Source organism: Monosiga brevicollis, genomic scaffold (genome assembly GCF_000002865.3).
Source record: "Monosiga brevicollis MX1 MONBRscaffold_3 genomic scaffold, whole genome shotgun sequence".
NCBI lineage: Eukaryota > Choanoflagellata > Craspedida > Salpingoecidae > Monosiga > Monosiga brevicollis.
Genome location: NW_001865040.1, coordinates 1723190 through 1743926, shown reverse-complemented (window position 1 = coordinate 1743926; position 20737 = coordinate 1723190). Strand labels below are relative to the sequence as shown.

At 54.0% G+C, this 20737-nt stretch overlaps 5 protein-coding genes across 5 annotated transcripts; 2 read left to right on the top strand and 3 right to left on the bottom strand.

Moving 5' to 3' along the window:
• Positions 1–203: 203 nt before the first annotated feature.
• On the top strand, positions 204–2865 carry MONBRDRAFT_14672 (uncharacterized protein; the record flags this gene model as incomplete). The annotated part of the gene is made up of 13 exons (XM_001743405.1): positions 204–299; positions 389–509; positions 605–660; positions 769–846; positions 933–967; positions 1094–1176; positions 1276–1417; positions 1575–1678; positions 1765–1886; positions 2027–2182; positions 2273–2337; positions 2548–2674; positions 2752–2865. Coding segments are annotated over 13 exons (1299 nt in total), but the record flags the coding sequence as incomplete, so codon positions are not given.
• A 437-nt stretch (positions 2866–3302) lies between these two features.
• MONBRDRAFT_23052 (uncharacterized protein) lies at positions 3303–13608 on the bottom strand (the record flags this gene model as incomplete). The annotated part of the gene is made up of 21 exons (XM_001743077.1): positions 3303–5384; positions 5489–5531; positions 5645–5757; positions 5862–5942; positions 6074–6097; positions 6213–6282; positions 6516–6664; positions 6785–6858; positions 6996–7110; positions 7215–7282; positions 7422–7529; positions 8809–9562; positions 10418–10751; positions 10859–10945; positions 11060–11121; positions 11253–11536; positions 11740–11819; positions 12583–12730; positions 12833–12895; positions 13078–13169; positions 13406–13608. 21 exons carry the CDS (start codon positions 13606–13608, stop codon positions 3303–3305), a joined length of 5034 nt encoding a protein of 1677 aa, XP_001743129.1.
• Positions 13609–14847: 1239 nt separating this feature from the next.
• On the top strand, positions 14848–15673 carry MONBRDRAFT_14240 (uncharacterized protein; the record flags this gene model as incomplete). The annotated part of the gene is made up of 4 exons (XM_001743404.1): positions 14848–14949; positions 15036–15133; positions 15245–15333; positions 15450–15673. The coding sequence occupies 4 exons, from the start codon at positions 14848–14850 to the stop codon at positions 15671–15673; spliced, it is 513 nt and encodes a 170-aa protein (XP_001743456.1).
• A 1021-nt stretch (positions 15674–16694) lies between these two features.
• MONBRDRAFT_35957 (uncharacterized protein) lies at positions 16695–18180 on the bottom strand (the record flags this gene model as incomplete). Its single annotated transcript, XM_001743076.1, has 3 exons — positions 16695–17846; positions 17935–17991; positions 18106–18180. The coding sequence occupies 3 exons, from the start codon at positions 18178–18180 to the stop codon at positions 16695–16697; spliced, it is 1284 nt and encodes a 427-aa protein (XP_001743128.1).
• Positions 18181–18353: 173 nt separating this feature from the next.
• On the bottom strand, positions 18354–18941 carry MONBRDRAFT_23049 (uncharacterized protein; the record flags this gene model as incomplete). Its single annotated transcript, XM_001743075.1, is given in 3 exon segments — positions 18354–18419; positions 18554–18643; positions 18663–18941. Coding segments are annotated over 3 exon segments (435 nt in total), but the record flags the coding sequence as incomplete, so codon positions are not given.
• Positions 18942–20737: the final 1796 nt, after the last annotated feature.

Here is a 20737-nt window from a genome sequence, read left to right as displayed (position 1 = left end):
CAGACATGGCAGGCCAACCCCAACGCTCAACACAGCGGTCAAGGTGACCAGGTCAGGCTATGCGCGCATCGAGCATCTCGGTTGGGCTCTTGGATCAACCCGCTCATTCCTACCTCTTGTGACGCGGCTCTTATCAGGCCCTGACGCAAAGCCAGCTCAACCGACGAATCAAGGTTGAGAGCTATGCTGGCCCCAAACTCCAGGACAATGTGGCCAATCGCGTGCTAGCCACCAATAAGAAAACAGAAAGCAATCGCCTGCGCACGACCGACAAGGCTGATCGAGCCACGAGCGAGCAGGTACCGGGCGCTCATACGCATGTGCAAGCAGTATCCCATTGGGGCTTAGGCTCATTCATTTCTGTTTCTCTGCTGGGCGTTTGCTCCAGGTTTTAGATCCACGAACGCGCATGATGCTATTCAAACTCTTGAGTCGGGGTCTCTACGATACAATCAACGGCTGCATTTCCACGGGCAAGGAGGCCAATGTCTACCACGCCTCAAGTGAAGGTGCGCGATGCATGACACACGGTCAAGCCACTCGCCATGGGCCACACCTCCGCGCCGACCGCGATTTCATCCCACGTTCACTTGGTTGCATGTAGCCAACAATAAGCAATATGCCATCAAGGTGTACAAAACATCCATTCTCGTCTTCAAGGTTTGGGCGCATCTGTGACCCGTCTTGAGTCCTTCCGAATGCCATGCACTTCAGGGGCGGCGCTTGTGTGACGGTGCGCGTTTCTTTGTTGCCCCTGTCGTCCCGAAGGACCGTGATAAATATGTGACGGGCGAATTTCGCTTTCGACATGGTTACTCGAAGCACAACCCGCGCAAGATGGTCAAGGTGGGTTGGCAAATTCAGAAACAAAGATCGGTTGTTTGGTCGCAGGCCATGTGTTCAATATGTGCATGCGACCGCCATCTACCTAGACGTGGGCTGAGAAGGAGTATCGTAATCTGATTCGGTTTGTAGCTCAGATTTGATCTTGACACCGTGCCTTTCGTTGGTGCTGTGGTTCATTCTCGCGACTGTCTGATTTATTTATGTACTGATTTTTTTTTTTGCCAATGTTGTTCTTTGCCGTGCAAAGGCTCAAGGCTGGCGGCGTGCCGTGCCCGACAGCGGTGGCTTTGAAGGCACACATCGTTGTAATGGACTTTTTGGGCGTCGACGGTGAGCGCCTCGACGAAGCCATGTGCTTAGCTCGTAGAGCGGTTGCGACCATTTCCTGTTGACCGGTTGAACTGGCACGTTTATCGATATCTCAACTAGGCTGGCCATCTCCGAAGCTGAAGGAGGCGGTCGTAAGTGCAAAACGGGCCAAGAAGCTCTATCGACAGACCATTGAGCTGATGCGGCGCATGTATCAAGACTGCAAGCTTGTGCACGGTGATTTGTCTGAATACAACATGCTGTGCGTTCTCGGCTGCCCAGTTTGTACTTTGATGGAGTTGACCATTTTCTCAATCAACGCGCATCATCCTGCAGCAATCAGGATATCTGATAGTTGTCTTTGCGGTGTTCTTTTTTTCATTTTTTTGTTTTGGTGGTGATGCCATGTGCATTCATAGCTATCACGAGGGCTCCATTGTGATCATTGATGTTTCGCAAGCCGTCGAGCACAGTCACCCTCATGCACTTGAGTTCTTGCGGCGCGATTGCCAGAATATCAACGGTGTGGCTCCGACCACCCTGTGCTATTCACTTTCGGGCTTAGTCGGCGGCCACTCGCCGCTTCCCTCATGGTTGCATCCTGTCTAGATTTCTTTGGCAAAAAGGAGGTGGGCGTCATGTCGACGCGTGACCTTTTTGACTTTATCACGGACGTCGCGATCACAGAACACACAGTGGATGAATATCTCGAGGCAGTCCAAGCACGGTCAGTCTGCTTAGTGAATTTTGCTTTGTTTTTCCATCGGCCCCCTTTGTTGCTACAGGTACCATTCAACCTCTTGACTCGCCGATTTCATTTCTCTTGTGGCCATTCTTTGGGTATCTTTGTAGTATGACTCGCGAGCAAGAGGCAGCATCGGCTGATCCACAAGCCCAGCACGAGCTGGAGGTTCAGGATCGCGTATTCCAACAAGTTTACATTCCCAACAGTCTCGATGATGTCGTTCATCTGGAGCGCGATTTGAACATGGCCGCTGCCGGACAGACAGACCAGCTTTACTATCAGGTGTGGCATTTTTCTACCGTATGAATCAATGGCGTATGTCCTGAATCCATTATTCCCTGCCCCTGAAGCTTATTTCCGTTTGGTGCGTAGAAATTGACCGGCATGCGCACAGATCTGAGTGGAGCGGCAGACGCTGTGCCCGAGCTTCTTCAGGAGTACCGCACAGCCACGGGCCATGTCGCTACAGATTCATCCAGCGCTTTGGACAGTAAGACGACGGAAGATCCTGCCGTGGTGTCAACGGAAGAGCCCGAAGCTCAAGCTGCGCAGGCGGAACCTGAGGATGGTATCCAGCAGTCTGCATCGGCAACGAGCACAGATGGGGCTGCAGCCGTAGGCCATGACGGCGAGACTGGTGAGGTCAGCAACGAAGATGACGAGGACGAAGGTGACGAGGATGAGGGTGACGAGGATGACTTTGACGAGGAAGAGGGCGCATACGACGACGATGGGCAGCCCAAGATTCCGAACTTGGAGGGGCTGAGCAAAGCCGTAAGTGCTGGCCATGTATAATGTTGCGTTGGTTGATGTGCCATGCAACTCATTTCTGCCAACTTTGTTCGGCACAGGAGCGGAAAAAGGTGGTGAAGGAGTTTAATCGCGAGCGTCGAGCAGCCAAGACGCCCAAGCATGTCAAGAAACGCAAAGAAAAACTGGCAAAGCACCGCCGCGGCCATAAGTAATTTGACGGATCTTGTCTTTCGACGGTTGAAATTCATTTTCTTGTTCCCTATCTTGGTGTGGCAACGTTATGGTTTGTTTGATGAGCCAGTGTAAATCAATTCAACAAGAATCGAGCATAGGATGTGAGTAAAAAGCGCATCGTTCTGGCGGTGTACTAGTACAATCTCATTCTCTGCCTTCATCTGTGTGTGTGTGTGTGTGTTTGTGTGTGCGCGCGTGGTCTTCCTAAGTCTTGGGCTCTCGAAATCACGGAAAAAGGAGGAGAGCAATCGAGGAACACCAAAAACACAATTTACTCACATTCAAGGAAGGAAAGAAGAAGAAGAAGAAGAAGAGGAAGAAAGAAACCAGGCATGTGCGATGCCAACAAACAATCAACAAACAAATAAACACGGTTTATCATGTGTATGCAAATTGGCCTAAACTAGCGAGTAAGCTAGACTTCCGACGAATTTGAGCGACTCACGGAAGTCGCGTGCCGTAATGGACTCGGGCCGTCACTGTTGGAGCGCGTTGTGCGCGTCTCAGCGGGACTTCCTTCCCCCTCCTCCCCTGGAAAGCCAGTTGAGGTTACCACGCCGCGGGTTTCAAAGACCTCGCAGTTGACGGGTGATGGGGGGGTGGCTGGTGAGGAAATTGTGACGACAGGTGCATGTAAATGAGGAAGAGATGAGACCTCGGTGGTGGCATTGCGGCCATCAGGTTGTTCCGGACTCGATGCCCACGAGAATGGTTGCGTTTGCACATGCTCTGAACTACGGGCCCGTGGACGCGGACCAAATGGAATACCCGTGTTGGACAAAAGGGTCAGGCTTGCTCCCCGCGGGCGAGACGTAGCTGAGTCCACGCCCAGGAATTGTTGGTGAAGATGGGGGTGCTTCACTCCGTCAGTGGCGACGACGACGGTGGGGGGCGAGGTTCCCTGCATCGTGTGCACGCTTAGTGAACGGGGGCGAGAGTGAGCCGATGTTGCCGAGGGTGAGCGGCTGCGAGCTTCAGACACGCGTCGAGCACTGAGTAGTGACTGGCTGCGAGGACGGCCTTGGTGCCCCGCGTCGTCGTCTAGCAAAACCGGGCGCATCGGGGTCTGTGACTCCTCACTGGATTCATGGAGCACATCCCGTAAGCCAAATTGCCACACAAACGGTAGCTTGCTTGAGAGCAAATCAATGGAACGTCGGCTAGAGACGGATGTGGAGCGGGATGCATCCCGCTGATGAGTGTGAACGGGCTGAGAATGGGCGCGCAACGTCAGTCGGGAGGCTCCTCCCAGCGGCGAAACGAATCGGGAGGTTGGCGCAGAACCACGCAGAGGTGAGTTGCGCCCGGCAGGAACCAAATGTTCCTGGGACGGGTGTCGACTAAGAGCTCCCGGATCAGAGGCCTCGTCGTCGCCCTCGACATCACTACAACCTGAGCCTTGATGATGCAGGCGCATGCCGCTTGGGTGCGCCCGGCGCCCGGCCATGGCGCTGTTAGACCAGCGTGGCATGTCTGTGTCTGACTCGGCATCACTCGAGGGAAAGTGGTGAGGTCGATGGTGTGATCTTCGATGCAAAAAGCCCGGAGACACACGTCGGGAAGTAGGCGGGGTCTCAGGCAATGCTTCGAGGTCCAGAAAAGGAGTCGCTGAGGGAGGTGGTGGCGGCGTCACCTTGGGTGAAGCAGTCAGATAGCGAGCCAGTTGTGACTGACGAGCTGCACGGCGTGCTGAATTGATAACGTCGTGCTCACTAAAGGACGAGCGAGTGGAGTTGACCGGTGAATCATACTCGACGACGCTGTTGTAATCCTCATCCACTGCTACGTCTGGGCTGGTCATGCGACGCACACTGGCCACCTCCACGCTATCCATGCTCTGACCCAGTCCAGTGCGGCTGCTGACCCGGCTGCCACCGAGGCTCGAATGAGATCGTGAGGGTGGGCTCATGACCGTCGGAGAGCTGGTGCCAGGATCCACAAAGGGGGTGTGGTCGGCAAAGGTGGCGTGATTAAATGTGCGCAGCGTGCTACGCGTTTGCTCATCAGCTTCTGGGGCTTCTGGCTCTGGCGGTACCGCGGTACCCGGGGGTTCATCTCCTTCGCTGGTTTCTGACTCAAGCAGAACGTCTGTCGTGGGCTGGTCGTCTGTCAGATACTCGCCTTGCGCATTTGTCTGCTCTTCAGCCACACTGGCAAGCGGCAGTCGGTAGCGCAGAGCTCCGCTATCGTAGTTCTCATCGAGTTCGTCAATGTCCTGTAGCTCGCTGTCAAAATAGACGTCACGGCCCAACTCGGGTTCCTGCGTCTGCGCTGAGTCCAAACGGCCAAGCCCATGCGCTGCGACTAGCCGAGGGCGGCTTCCATGACGGTAAATGCTCAGGTCGCCCTTGGACAGGGCCGGGAAGGCAGAGCGGGAGAATCCATCTGGCAAGTCAATCTCAGGTGGGCGGCACTGCAGCTCGGCCAGATCCTCATCGGATAACATCAGAGGAGTGTCGGTTGGCAAATACTTGCTCAGGGCGTGGTTGCGTTTGGCCTGTGTAGAGAAAAAGGCGCAAGCAAAGCTTGTGAGTCATGTTGCAGGCTCGTCAAGAGGGAACGGCCGCGGTGTCAAGGCAGCCAAGTTGCTGCACAACGCACGTGTTTGATTGCTGGGTGGGACAGCAGCGTCTGGGCGTCAGGCCTGAATATAAAAAGGCAAGGAAAGGGTGCCAAAGTGTGATTTGAGTTCACAAGCCGTTCATCATTTCGAGCGCGAAAAATACACGGTTCGTGGACCCAAGCAAGCCAACGCACCTTTCGACGGGTTCAAAGCGCATGGTCTCGCGCACAAAATTGCGATATGCCTTGGAAGCCTTTTTTTGCGGGTGTACCTCGACAACCATGCCACGCAACTTCACGACAAACACCTGGTCGTGGTGGGGTTAAGATGAGCCAGTGCGCCGATGGTCAGGCTCGCATGGTGCAGATGTATCGTCGCTTGTACGAATGAACCACAGGGCATGTTACCTACATGTGGCAGCTGGAGGCCACCATAGGGATGCTCTCCGTGGATCAGCTCAATGGCCAGAATGCCAATGCTATAAATATCAGCCTGTCAAAACAAGGTTGCAAGGTGTCACAGTGTTGTTGGCGGAGTATGAGCGGGCGCGAGTCGGAATTTTCTGCGTGGCCCACAGCAGCAAAGGACACAGATACAATGCATGCGGTGCTGCTCGATCGTACTCTGTTATCATAACCTCGCAGGTCCTGATAAATTGCCGAGCAAGTGTATACCCGATATGAGCATGAGCAGGCCGGCTGTCTTGAATAGAAGCGACAGGAAGCAGAGACCACACACGCCATCAAAAACAAATAGGCACACCTGGGCTAGGACTTCTGGTGCCAATAGCGGAGTGTCTGTCAGGTACCGGGGGCACTCGTAAAGCTGTTGCCTGTGCAACCGACCGAAAAGAGCGAAACAGGCTGGTCAGGGGCGAAAGGTAGTCGAGTTTCCAAACAATCAAACACAATTGGCAAGCCTTGCATCCCTTTCTCTGTGCTGTTGGGAACAGCGGCGAAGCAGCGCAAGGATTTGACCCACATGGGTCGAACTTCATTTCCGTGCAAAAAAAAACAAAACAAAACAAACTCAAAACTCAAACCACACAACACTCTGTGAACGTACCACATGACACCATCACCTTCGCGTTTAAGGCAGTAGTGAAAGTTTGTAAGTTGTGCAGTGCCTTGGCTAGTCAGTACAATGCTGCTGGGCCCAATTCGGTTATGCACATAGCCGTGTTTGTGTAGAAACTCAGTGGCCAACAATACGTCCTGTGGTGCAACAAGAAAGTTGAGCTGCCTCACCGTTGCCGTTCGAGGTGGAGGAGTCCAAGAGTCAATGATCGAATGATATGAGGGAACGACAGATGATTGCAATAAGAATACACATACGCGCAAAACTGCAACACAAGCAGCCTCCGGCATGCCACTTGGGTAATACACGTCAATGATATCTTTCAAATACCCTATAGCAGCGAGAACCCATTCGCGAGTCGCAATGCTGAAGTGACCAAGTTTGCCAACGCGCCCTCAAGCCCAGATTGTCAAATGGAAAACGGGTGTGTGCAAGACAATGAACGCCATTCGAAAGCGGGTAACGCACCGTACGGTAGATATGGTCCCACCGACCAGAGCTGATTGCCATGAGCTTCAAAGCAGCTGAAAAGTGGGTAGATGTTTGGGTGGTGGAGTTGGCGCGAAAGCTGTAAAGCCTTGATCTGCTCGTTCCCATGACCATGTTAGCCGTGTGAGGCGAATGCGATCAAGCATATGGTCGAGGTTGGCCTGTAGCGTGGGCAGCGAGGGAGCAGAAAAGCTTTACCTCTCGTTCCAGAGCTTGCTCGTCGAGAGACAGCACCTCAATGTTGATAGTTCGTATGGCCACACGGTCTGAGCACGAATCGTAGAGCGAGCATTTGGCATGATCAGGTGCAGGAGCGACAACAACGAGGTGGATATAAAGAGCAGACAAACGATCCATTTTAGCAAAAGCAGATGACCCAACACCAAAAACGGTTAGTGTTCAAACCTCGGTCATCATCCTCATCCTCATCAGCGGGGGGAGAGCCAGAGCGTGGGGAGATGTTACGATTTCGAATACCGAGGTAGGTCTCGGCTGCCAACTCGGTGTCCCAGTCTAATGGCAACGAACCAAGTGTGGCATGCGCGTGAAGACAAGGTGTGCACAAGAATGTGCAATGGCCAACTCAGGTAAGATGAAGCGCTGGCTTTGTGGGAGAGCCAACTTACGAACAACGCAGCCAATGTGATAGTGGTCAGGGTCACTAGGATAAACGTCAACTTCCCGCTTGTGGGCTGTTTGCTCTTCTTGGTTTCGGCGCGACCAACCAAAAACAAACCCAAAGGGATTGAGTGAAGATCGACGCTCGTGCTTGTGATGGTGCTCATGGTGTTGGCGGTGTGCTCGATCACCGTCGCTCGGGCTTGATTCGGTTGCCGGTGATGAGTCAGATCGAACGATGCGATGGGCGACCGCACTCGGGACAGCCATGGTTGTGAGTGGTCACGCACGCGCTGAGCTCGACAGAGGTCGTATATTCAACGGTATCAATCGTTGTAACCCACCAATGGAAGCCCATTTGCGTGGAGCCGAGGCTGGACCTTGACAAGAGACAGTGGTCGAGGGCCAGAAATTGTTTCTCACGCCAACATCAACAGATGCAGCGACCCGATCACTGATGGGGCAGGTGCGACAAACAGCTCTCGACGCGCGTTGGACCGCGCGCGAATAATGTCGTCAACCATCAAGTGCTCGCTCTCTTGAAGAAGCGCGACCGTCTCCAAATCAAGGGGAACCCAAGGAAACAGACGGCCAGGCACGTCGCTCTGACGAGCGCCACACCCCACTTTTTTTTTTTTTTTTTTTTTTTTTTTTTGCGACCGACGGCAAACCGAGGTCCAATGCAATCACGAGAGAGTCTGAGACCCGAATTGAGATCTTGGACGAGCCGATTGCGTCTCACGCTAAGTCAAAATGCCTCTAAAGGCGGAGTAGTAGATGTACTCTGAGGCTGTGGGCACCACCGTCCAGCCTCTGGAACACCTCCGAAGAACGCACGTAAAAATGCCAGGAAAAAAAAAAACAAAAGGAGAGCGAGAGAGTTTTTAGAGAGAGAGAGAGAGAGAGAGAGAGAGAAGAAAGCAGTTGAGTCATTTTGGGTCAACCCAAAAGAGGAGAAAGAATAGAAAAAAAAAGCCAGTTGTGAGTGCATCGAAAAAGGAGATGAACCCAGACCGAGTGGTTCAAGCTGTCGAAAGCACAAACTGTGCGGATTGGTTGCTAGCATGACGGAGGACAGAGACTTGAATTCTGTGGCTTTCGATTTCGTTCAGGGCCAAACAGCAAGTCAAAAAACGTAAACCTAAATAAGATTCTACATATGATCAAGACCGACCGCGACCACGACCACCACGGGTGCGGCCACGACCACGACCACGACCATGGCCTTGGCGACCAGGTGCATTAATGTTGGCATTGGCGTTCAGCATGGGGTTCCAGCCTCCGCCTAGGCCCATCAAAGGGGGTCCAGCCAGGCCGTGGTTTGCGCCAAAATTGGGAAGAAAGCCTTGTTGCTCCGGGCCCATAGCCGGGCCGATGTGAAAGCCGCCTTCTCCGAGTCGCATGTTACTATCGCCCATGTTTATTGCACCAGGATGATGTGTCCTTGATGCCATTGCCGTCAGTGACATTGGGGCTTGCATGCTCATATCAGAGCCGCCCATGTTTAGCAAGGGACCAGGACCGGGCATGCTTGAACCCATGCTCATGGGCAAGCTCATGGAGACGTTGGGCCCACCAGGGACCATATGCATGACGCCAGAATTCATGGCGGGATGCATGTCCATGTGCATGCCCGAATTCATACCAACATTCATGCCCATGTTTGGGTTCATAACCATCTGCGTGCTCGAGTCCATAGTGGGGTTCATGCCCATGTTCATGCCCATGTTCATGTGAGGATTCAAACTGGGGCCCATGCCTGCATTCAGGCCATGGGTGGCACCCATCTGGGTGCCCGGACCCATGCCCGAGCTCATGCTCAAGCTGGGATTTACGCCCGACGGCATACCCACGTTGTTTCCACCCAACATGGGATGCATGTCTGAGTTCATGTTCATGTTCATGTACACGGAAGGTTGTAGGCTCGGCTGCATACCCGAGTTTGCCATGGCTGATGATACACCACCGTGAAGATCCGCGCGAGAAGCCGGCAAGCTAGGCATGAATCTGGGGTCACCTTGTTCAGCGTTCGAGTAGGTCAAATTTTGAAGTTGCATGTTCGGAGGGTCTGTGCCCCCAGGTGGCTCGTGTTGATTGGAAAATGAGCGGGGATGTTGGCCAATTCCGGGCCGATGACTGCAGGTAAGCGCACGGGGGAAGCGAAAAGCACCTGCTATGAGCCAGACACAAATGAAATCGCGAGAGTTTATGCAAGGGAGTGATACAAACTTGGCAGGTGAGGTGGCGCGCGGCGAAGCAGCGGTGCTTGAGCTGGGTGACTCGGGCTCTGATAACCGGCCACCATAGGTTGAATGCACAGTCTCACTGCGCGGCTGTCCTCGGTTGAAGTCCATGTCCCTGTGACTGTCACGAGGGGACGGAGGTCGCGCATATTGATCGTGGTTGCGCTTCGATGAGTGGCGCGCATGAAGAGATGACGACCGATTTCTTGGCTGTCGGGCATCAGGAGAGGGGCTACGGCTCAAGTTGCGACTTTGACTAGGGCTGCGACTGCGACTTCGACTAGGGCTGCGACTGCGGCTGCGGCTAGGGCTGCGGCTGCGGCTACGACTACGGCTGCGACTACGACTAGGGCTACGGCTACGACTACGGCTGAGGCTGCGACCGCGACGAAAGCTGGGGCTGCGACTGCGGCTGCGGTGGGAGAATTGGGGCGAGCGGGCCGACCCCCTGGGACTGCGCCTGCCAATGGGCAATCGATGACGGCTCGATTCATGGTCGCGGGGCACCCGATGGGCTGAACTGTCCACAGGTGGACGCACAGATGACTCATGTGCTCCAAGAGACGTGTTGTCAGACCCTGGCGGGAAGTCCGGTCGGGCCCGCTTGGCCGGTGGTTCTTCTCGCTTGACAGATGTAGTTGCTTGAGGTGTAGGGGCAGCATCAATATCCACTGTCTGGCTCGTGCCAGCAACTGTACTAGCCATCGGGCGGCCCACATTAACTTGGGCCATTGTTGTGGACTGGTCCATGAGGTGAAGCAGTTGGAAAGCAGAGCGTTCGTTCACTTCTTGCCCGGTCTTGCCGCGGCCCATTGAGCTATTTGCATTGAGCGTGTTGCGGAGATGCTCAAGCGAGGAAAACGGTACGGCGTGCCTACATGGAAAGGTTCGCGGTGTCAGCCACGAGAGGTAAAGAAAAAAAAAACAAAAAAACAAACAAACAGAAAAAACTCTGTTTGCTTGGGATAGAAATTAACGAACGTTGCAACCCAGGCCAGTTCCACGTTGTACGGAAGCTTTGCATCCTGCTGGTCACTCTCACGATTGGTATGCACCATGTTGACCATGCTGCCAACACGACACAACGGTACGGGGCATGGAATGAGCGAGTGCCCCATGCCTTAAACATGAATAGACTGAACCTTGACTCCTTTCCTCCCTCTCGAGAAAGATTAAACCAACCGTGCGGCTCCCACAAACTGCTTGGTGGGATGATCGGCGAGCAAAAAGTACACGTCGCCATGCTAACAAATACACGCAGGTCGGCAGCGTTTCACCCAGGTCAAGGAGAAGGCATGAGTGGCGATGGAAAGCAGTGTCAAAAATGCATTCGTTGCACAATACGACTGTTCTAGTGGTAGTGACTCAATCATACCTTCCACGACGCATTGAGCTTCCGAACAACTGTGGTGACAAGCGTCCAACGCGAAGCTGTCTCGCCAAGAATAAAGTGTCTGGCCTCTCGAATCCAAAGCAAGAAAAACTTGCGCGCTGGGCGGCTGCCTTGTAAGCAGGCAGGTAGCCGGGCAGGCGTGGCGCGAGGCCCGGCTGAGACGGTAGGCGAGGCAAATGAAGGGGGCCCCATGGGTGGAGTGGCGCCAGTCATTTGGTCAGTGGCGGGCGCTGTTGCTGTGTGACTGGGTCCGGTACCTTGTATACCTGCACATACGCAACCAGAAATATATTATCAAGCTGTGAGGCTGGTAAAGGAGTGTTATTTCTGGCACCACGAAGGCTCTGGCCGGTCATGGTGGATGAAAAGAAAGAAAAAAAATAAAAGCAAAACAAAAAATATTTTTTTTAAAAAAAAGGAATAAAAATCACCCTGGCAGGTGCTCTGACTTGGCTTCATCTAAACGTACCAGCAGTGGAGAGCCGCTCAAAGATGCTGCGTCGTGGCGCAACTTTGGCGGGCTGCTCGACGCCACCATTAGCCACAGACCTGGCGTTCGTAGGAGGTGCATTGATCCGTGAGCCTGATAATCGGCCTTGCAGCCGTGGTTTGACTGTTGAGGGATCATCTGCGGAAGGAATACGGCGTGGTCTTGAAGACGACGAGTGAGAGTCGCGCACGGGGTCTTGTGTTCGCTCAGTAGGACCAGGTTGCTCGGGAGCAGTTGTTGACCCGACGGAGGTAAGGCGACCAGAGGTTGGCAGTCGTGCATGTGGACTGCGTCGCCGATCAGCTGGGTGGCTATGCTCTCGGCTGCATGCGCGAGGATAATCACGGTCTCGAGAGCTGCTTGGTCGATAGGATGGTGCTTGATCAAGTTTTAGGTGATCTTCACTCTCAGGTGCTGAACGCGCATGCTGTTCGCGACCCACGGGCATTGATCCTGGGCTATCATTTGAACGAGATGCATCGGCACGGGTAGCCTATGTTGTTTGGCAAGTTGAAGTTGATCAGAACCCCCGAAATCAACAACAACAACCGACAATGAAGACATGAAACAGCGCACGAGACAGGAGAGGGGCCAAGGGGAATCATTTCTAGCATGGCATGTAATCAGTCATCCACTTTCAAGCACCTGGTCTTGAGTTCGACTAGCCCGAAAGCCGGGAAGACTTGCGCTGGATTGTGAGGTTGTGTTTCTAAAAGAAGAGTGAGAGATAGGAGCAGGAAAAACGGAATCCTTGGTGATGCGGGCAAATGTCGAGGCAATCAGTGGAAGGTCGGTTCATGAGTATGCCAGAGCTAAACGTACAGCGGCTGAGTTGCATCTGCACCAGCGCCGGAGCCATGGACTTTGGGTTCGGCAGCACGGTGGGACGGCGGTGCAGGTGGGGGTTCAGATCGCTGGTGCGGTTGAGTATGCAGCTTTGAAGCCTGTGGGGGATCCGTCGGCTCGTTTTCTGCACATGTGTATGCCAAACGTGTCCAGTGCAAGGTGAGCGCGCCGGCATGGGCCGCATAGTATGCTTCTGAGCGCTGGCTGGGGAAAGCGCGGTACAAACCATAGAGCAGCTCGTCGACAAAATCGAGATCATCATCGCGTTCCCACAGCTCGGCCAAGTCATCTATTTTCGTGCAAGAGTCAAGTGCAAAGGAAGGAATGAGCGGGCAAGTCGACCACGACTTTGGGCATGGATGGGGCATGGACCAAACAGAGACAGAGGAAGGGTGTGATCATGAATTCGTTGTTGTCATTATTGATTATTGAAGCTTTTTTTCGGAGACTATGAGTCACTCGCAGACGCACCGTCCATGCTAGCGTTCGGAATCCTCCAATCGCAGAGGGGTGAAAGGGCGGGGAGGTCAAGGTCTGAATGAACCTCCCCTTCAGCGACCTGGCTGAAAAGCGATCAAGAAACACCGGCAATGGGCCTGATCAGGATCTTGTGTGAAGATGCCACATGCAATGCAAATGGGTACTGCGTATGTAATGCCAGTGCCTTGAGGAGCAGGGTGGCAGACAGGGAAAGGAGATGCCAGGCGCATCCCTCGCAACTGGATTCCACACACACACATCAAAAAAAAAAAAAAAACCGACAACCGCCACCCGATTTTCAGTCTACGAAACCAGTGACCATGACGGCGATTGGAGTGCACACACACACACACACACACACACACACACACACACACACACACACACACACACACACACACACACACACACACACACACACACACACACACACACACACACACACACACACACACACACACAGAACCTGAAGAGACAAGAACACCAGTCAGTCAAACTCGGAGGCAAAGCAGGATTGAGCATCATTCATCTTCTTCTTGTTGATGGAGTGGCATCGGGTCTTTGGGTGTCGGAAACGCTGTGGGACCCGAGCTTGTGCGAACGTGGTCTTGTGGGCATTGGGTGTCCTACGTCTTCCCGCAGCTTTCCACTGGCGGGTCAGGCAGCATCAGTTCAGCGTGTCGCAGTGCAAAGCTGTTCAAGTTGTTGAGAATTGTTTTGATTTGAGTTTCTTGGTGTGCCAATGGTGACGTGGAGCTGAGGTCACGCTGCCCTGTCACTCTCCAGAGGGTGGCAAAGGGGTGGAAGAACTACTAGGAAAGCACGCATCTGGTACACAAACACACAGACATCCCTGCACATCTCCATGTTTGCCCGCCTTTTCCGTAAGAAGGGCGGAGGTGACGCCACGCCGGCTGCTGGCTCGGCCAACAAGCCAGGCCCGCAACCCGCAGCGGCCTCAGCCACAACATCGTCACGGGACAGCGGTGCCAAGAACGCCATGGCAAGAAAAGAGGGTGCCGCTGTTGCTCCACTTGAAGGTGGCGCTGCAGCTGCAGCCCGAGCCGAAGCACGAGGGGAAGAAGACCGGGCAGCGGATATGCGTGCGCATCTTGCGCCAGGCGACGCCATGTTTGAGGCAGATGCTCAGTCGCCAGCCGTGGCCGCTGTAACCCTACAGGACACTGGCGCCCTCTTTTGTATGTTTTCTTCGCAGAACTCTTCGTTTCCTTGTACCTTCTTGCATCGTCCTCTGCTTTGCTTTGTTCCTCCTTGGCATCGAGCTTCTTTGCTAACCCAGGCTCGGTATTATTCCAACCCGTGCGCTCAGATGCCGATGGTGGGGCCAGTATTTTCAAAAAGTTGATGGAGGAGGTGAGTATCATGTGTGCCGTCATGTTCGTGCGCCTCGTCTGGCGACGAGTCGTTCGTGCACGTTCAACCTCTTGGCCGTGTCTATAGAAAAAGCAACACACGCCCCTTGAGAAAGGCTCGTTGGTGACGAAAGTCACCAATACGCCCGACTCGGTAAGTTGTGACGTGGCCGTTGTTGAATGCAACGGAAGCGGCTGGATCTCCCTTTGTGTGTGTGTGTGTGTGTGTGTGTGTGTGTGTGTGTGTGTGTGTGTGTGTGTGTGTGCGTTCTGTTTTTGCCCGTTCCTGGCAGCCTTGAACCGACTCATGGTCACTCCGCTGGGTCAGATCCAAGGGCGACGCACCAGCGCGGCCGATGAAAAAGTTGGAGGCCGTTCCAAGATGGTTATGCAAAAACGCCTCATGCAGGAACTCAAGCTGTTGGACAAGTGTACTTCCATCAAAGACGGGGTCTTCGAGGTGTCTCTTGTCAATGACAACCTCTTTGAGGTGTGTGGATGCAGTCCGCCTCTGCAAGCCACACCAGACACGGTGTTGTCAGCATCCAGCTAACCAGTCGCTCTTTGCTTTGCCAGTGGGATGTCATGTTACACAAGTTTGACCCTGACACGCTCATTGCTCACGACCTTGAGATGATGCGACGTAGCCATGGCGTTGGCAGCATTTGGCTAAGGTGAGCGTCGCTGTCGAAGCCGTGATCTTGGGAGTCCTGGTCTGATGCACGCCCACCATGTGGTCTCACCATGTGCCATATTCCTTCTTCTTTGGCCGGGACGCCGCCTAGAATCAGTTTTCCGCAAAATTTCCCCTTTGTTCCACCGTTTGTGCGAGTGCTCGCACCCGTGGTGCACGGCGGCTTCGTTCTCTCGGGAGGTTGGTCAAGGCTCAAACCGCGCAACGAGTCACACTCAAGGTCTCCGGCTTGCTGACAATGAATGGCATATACCTTGCTTTTGGCGTGGTTTGCATGTGCATTTGCTTGACAATAGGAGCGGTGTGCATGGAGTTGTTGACGCCCGACGGTTGGTCTCAAGCCTATCGTATGGAGAGCGTGATTTTGCAGACCATGTCCACCATCGGCAAGGGCCAGGCTCGGATTGTGCGTCAAGTCCGACGGCCCCTTACTGACGAGGAAGCCAAGCGCAGCTACGACCACTTGGTCCGCGTGCACAAAAAGCATGGCTGGCATACACCACAGCCCGGGGATGGATGACATTTTGCTATATGCGTCCTTTCTTAACGATGATGCATCTTCTCGTGACATCAAGTGTTGTGCCAGACGATGCTTTACCTTGTATTCCAAAAGCAACCGATACACCATATTGGGGGGCGATCCTGCCATGGACGGTTGTGTTTTGCTTGTTTTGCCTGACCTTGCCTTCGCTCATTTTATCAATCAATCAATCAATATTCAAACAAGCGAACGAGTGACGATCCGCAGATGGACAGTCGACGTATCAGTAATTAATTACTCATGACCAGGCAGGCAGGCAGGCAGGCAGGGTAAGGCTGGATGAATGGGAAACGCTTGTCGTTGTACTGCTACGACATCAACCAGAGGGCCCCGCTTGCTTTTGCACCACATCCAATTGCAGCGAGTAGAGGATCGCCCTGGCAGTCCACGCTGGGCAATGACAAGCGAAAGCAGGAGGAAAGAAAAGAAAGTAGGGTAACATAGAGCACAACAAGAGAGAAAGAGAGGGGTCCCATGCAACTAGTTGGGCCAGGAAGAGAGAGGCTTGCTGCTTTAACAAAGTGCGAGCGTTCTGGAAAGGTTTCTTGGAATGTCTCGAAGAGCGAGCGGTATAGAGGCTAGACCTCATCAATGGCAATGGTATCCCGGTTGCCATGATCAGCGAGCATGACATCAGCCTTGATCTTGGCTGTCAAAACTGAGATGGGCGTCACAAACTCATACGCGCCCTTCTCTTGGAGGTCGGTCCAGTCTTTGCGGTTGCGCTTGACCTCCTTGTCGAGGAGCTGCCACCGAACAGGTTTCCAAGCATGGAGGGCGCCATCAACAAGCCGTGGGCAGGCAGAACCAAGCCGACATCAGAGCACCAGAAGGGCGGCAGCGTACCTGAAGGTCCTCAAAGTGCTTGGCCAGCGTGTCATAAACCGGGCCCACCACAAAGTCTAGGAAGCCCACCTAATAAGGCAGAGCAAACGTAACGCGGAGGGAGGCCATGCACACGAGGGGGTGATGTAAGCCGTTTGCCATCTTGCGCTTGCGCCTACAAACGAGCGTGGATGATGGCACGAGGTACCAGGTCCTGCAAACGCACCTGCATCTTGGGCAACTCCGAGACCTTTTGGCGGTTGAGAAGGTCTTGCAGCTCAGAGGCAGAAGTGCCCAAGGCTTTCTCGAGGTCGCCTTGATCGAAAAACTCCGAGTAAACAAGTTCAGCCACGCGACGCTGCGCGGGGAAGGGTTTTGTGGCTGCAGACAAGTCAGCGGCCGTCATGATGATGTTGCGCAGGAGGAAGTGGTGGTCGGGCTTGGTGATGTCAAAGGTCTTGGAGTCAACAAGCTCCTTGTACATGCTGCGGTGCTTGAAATGCTTGCTCAAGTCGGTGGCAAGAATGGCCTTTTCAATGAAATGGACGACATCATTGTACTCCTTGGAAGTCAGGTGCTTGAGGATGTTGTGACCCTCGGCATTGAGAATGCTGATGGCACGATCAAAGTGGTGATGCTCCAGGGTAGACGTGGAGTACAGGTCGCCCAGGGCGGTTGAGTACTTCTTTTCAAAGGCATTGTTGGTGCCTCGGTGGTCCAAGTCGTGAGAAAAGCCAGCGACCAGCAAGCCCAACTTTTCAAGATCGGTAAACTGCGTCTTAATCTCCGACGAAGAGATCATGCCATACAAGAATTGTCCAACGTTGAAGGCGTGCTTCCAGTTGTGGTAGCGCACGTCACGGTAAGACCGACGAAGACAGATCAGCCACGCACAGAGCGTGTCGTGGGGAATGCGGAAAGCCCGCATCAGACCACTGTCGCGGAACATGGCCTTGCAGGCGACCAATGTGGTATCACCTTCGACAGTGAGGGGATCGAAGGTGATGCTGCGAAGGCGGTGGGCCAGCTCCTCTTCGGGCTCACGTTCCATGAGCTCTTCCACCTCACGGGGGTGTGCACGCGTGTGGTAGGAGATCATTTCCAAAGCCACCTGGCGACGCGCAGCATCCCGCTTCAGCTGATCGTACAGCTGAGCATTCTGCAAGGCCAAACCGCAGTAGGCCGCAAAAATCTCAAAAGACTTCTCGTCGCTGTCATGAAACGGCTCAGTGCCACGCTTGTTGACAAGCTGAGCAACGGCCAGCACCACTTTGTCCGCGTTGAAAATGGGCATACACAAAATGTTGCGCGTGTGGAAGCCAGTTTTCTATGCGTGAGCATGGCCGGTGGGTATTGAGATGCCAAAGATGCTGGTGGAAGCAGGTGAGAAGGTGGTGAGGCACAGGGGTCGATACCTCATCAATGGAGCGGTTGAATCTGTCATCGGCGTACGCATCCGGGATGTTGAGGGGCTAGACCATGTTAAACCGGGGCGCGTGAGTAAGGATGGGATGATACCCGCAAAGCTCAACTCTAATGGGCGGGCACAAAGTCGACTGATAGCTGCTTGGCAACCAACAACAAACCTGTCCCGTGGTGGCCACGTAACCCGCAATGCCCTTGTTGGCTGGAAAGCGGATGGTATCATGCTCATCCGCCATGGCACCGCCGTTGGTGACGTCAAACACCTTGGCTGCTAGCTCATTGGTTTGCTTTTCGTACTAGCCAGGAGAAAGACGGCCGCACGCATTTCATAAGAAACAGTGAGGGTTGACACTGTACCAGGAGGCCTTGGCTGATGGGGACACCCAAACGCTGTTGTGCCGGCATTTACCATGAAGATGGAACAGCGCTCGCAATCCATCAGATCGGCCGCATGTTGCATAATGTTTGTCATGAGCTGAATGAGGTGTTGCCAGGTTCGCCGCCAGCCAAGAGCAAGGGTCATGAGTTCAAGGCGAGGGTACACCAGGGCAAGCGCAGTGGGGAGTACAATGTGGGAAGCCTTGACCGTCAGGGTGTGCGTGCGCGTACCTGAGTCAGGTCGTTGGTTTCCATGAGGGCAACATTCATGTCCAGCATGGCGCTGGAGAAGCGCTGTGCCTGGAGCAGCTCCTTCAACACCTATGCAAATGTCGTGGACATGATGGTTCGGGTGAGCCGGTTGCGCAGCTGGGTCAAGAAAGGCGGCTTGAGGACATTGGGGAGCCAAAATGACCGCCAGGCTTGCCTTGACCGTGCCGACGGGGTCCGTGGTGACAAAGTCGGTGAGCTCGGCCTCGCTCTTGCTATGCAACGGAATTTCATCCTGCATGATGCCCGAGGAGAGTGATTTAACACGAATGGAGGCCGCTGATCGAGCCAGGCGCTTGCGGGCGGGCGCGGCCATTGCCGAGGCTTCTGGGTCCAAATGAGTCGCCATGTCAGCAGTTCAACGGTGAGCAGAGGCGAAGGTTCTGTCGTGAGCGCGCCCTGGACGGGACTGCACGACTGTTTTGATGAAATTGGCAGACGCAACGTGGGTCCACCACAAACAGCAGTGATGAAGGTCAAGGCACAAGCGCCACGACCAGAGCACACGTTCCTTCCTGAAACGACCAACTCTTGCCGACAGGGCACGAGGAGAGGACAACAGAGCAGCGGAAAGTGTGTGTGGGAAGAGAAGCGCGAGGCTGGTTTCCAGGTCCAGAGCAGAAAAAAAAAAAAAAAAAAGGAACAGAAAAGTTTACAAGGCGGACGAGCTGAACAAGCAGGTCACAAGGCACGCGAAGCAAATGCACAAAGGTCGTGCTTGTAGAAGGGGGAATCCAACCGGGCAAGAGGAGAGGTGCACCAACAGGAAACCCAAGCAGCGGGCAGGACCTGGGACAGTTGTGCAGAGGTTGGGTGGGGGAGTTATCGCTTGGCAGGTTTCTGTTGTATGTGTCTGTGTGGGAAGACACACTATCGCGGCAGGGCAGACAAGCCAGAGCTGGCACATGCATGGACCAGGGAGCAGCTCTGTGTGTGTGTGTGTGTGTGTGTGTGTGTGTGTGTGTGTCCCCTCGAGGGCGCGCGCACTGGTTTGGCACCGCCCTAAACCGCTTTTTTTGTTCTTTTTTTTTTTTTTTTCCTCTCTCTCTCTCTCTCTCTCTCTCTCTCTCTCTCTCTCTCTCTCCCAACTCACCTCAAGGTTAAAGGGCAAAAAAAGAAAAAGAAACGGAATAAATTTCATCTAGATCACTTCTCTGATTGAATGTCGCTTATGCCTTGAGATTTTGCTCCTTGAAGTTGGCGAACCTTTCTCCTCTCTGACGAGGTGTTTGTCATCATGTGGGGGAAAAGGGTAGTGGGTGGTTGGGGCTTTCGTGGCTTTCGTATGGGATGGTGCCTCGGTCTGCTTGGCAACGGCACCGAGAGGCCTTGGTTATCATCATGCACATGGACATGGATGTGCGCGTGTGTGTTTGTATGTGTGTGACTGTATGTGGCGGTGGTGGGTGATGGTCCGTGTTGAGCTGCCCTGCCCAGCGGCAGCGTGCGTGGTGGTCGTGGCTCGCGGCTGTGGCAGCGGCAGCATTTTGGGTCTTTGGGGCGGCAGCGTTTTTCGAATGGTGTGCAAGTTGCTTTTCATGCTACGTGCACAGCTATGAAAGTTTGCACTCAAGTGTGTGAGAGTGCAACATGACGCGTTGGGTGTTCGTGGGTAGCGATTTGCACACCGTTGTAACAACAGCCTGTTGGTGGCGCGTGCGAGGACACGGCAAAACGGCGGTCCCAGAGACAGACGTGAGCGATGATGGCAGGGGGTCCAGCACCCTATCAAAAGATACCGCACCGACCTTGATCGGGCTGCCTTCTTCCATTGCATACATAACACACGCATGACTGAGGTAAGGACCAGCATGAAAAGTAAAATACATTTATTCCATCTTGTCAAGATATCTGACATCCATTGCTATCTGACAATCTGACATCACCCCCTTTTGACTTGCAAGCAGTTTTGTTGTGTTGCTCCCTGTGCGCGAACGATTTGAGCTGCTGTTCTTCTTCTCTGGTGGCGCGTGAGGCGGGCGCATCCGCTTCCTCTCTGGCCCACCGGCTCATGGTGGCCACGCGCACATGGGAGACGATCACGTGCGAGGAGAAGAAAAAAAAACTGGAGACGGGCAAGTGTGCTTTGTGTGCTGGCCCGGACACTTGGACGTTTGTGAGAGGCCTTGCCACCTGAGCTGGTAT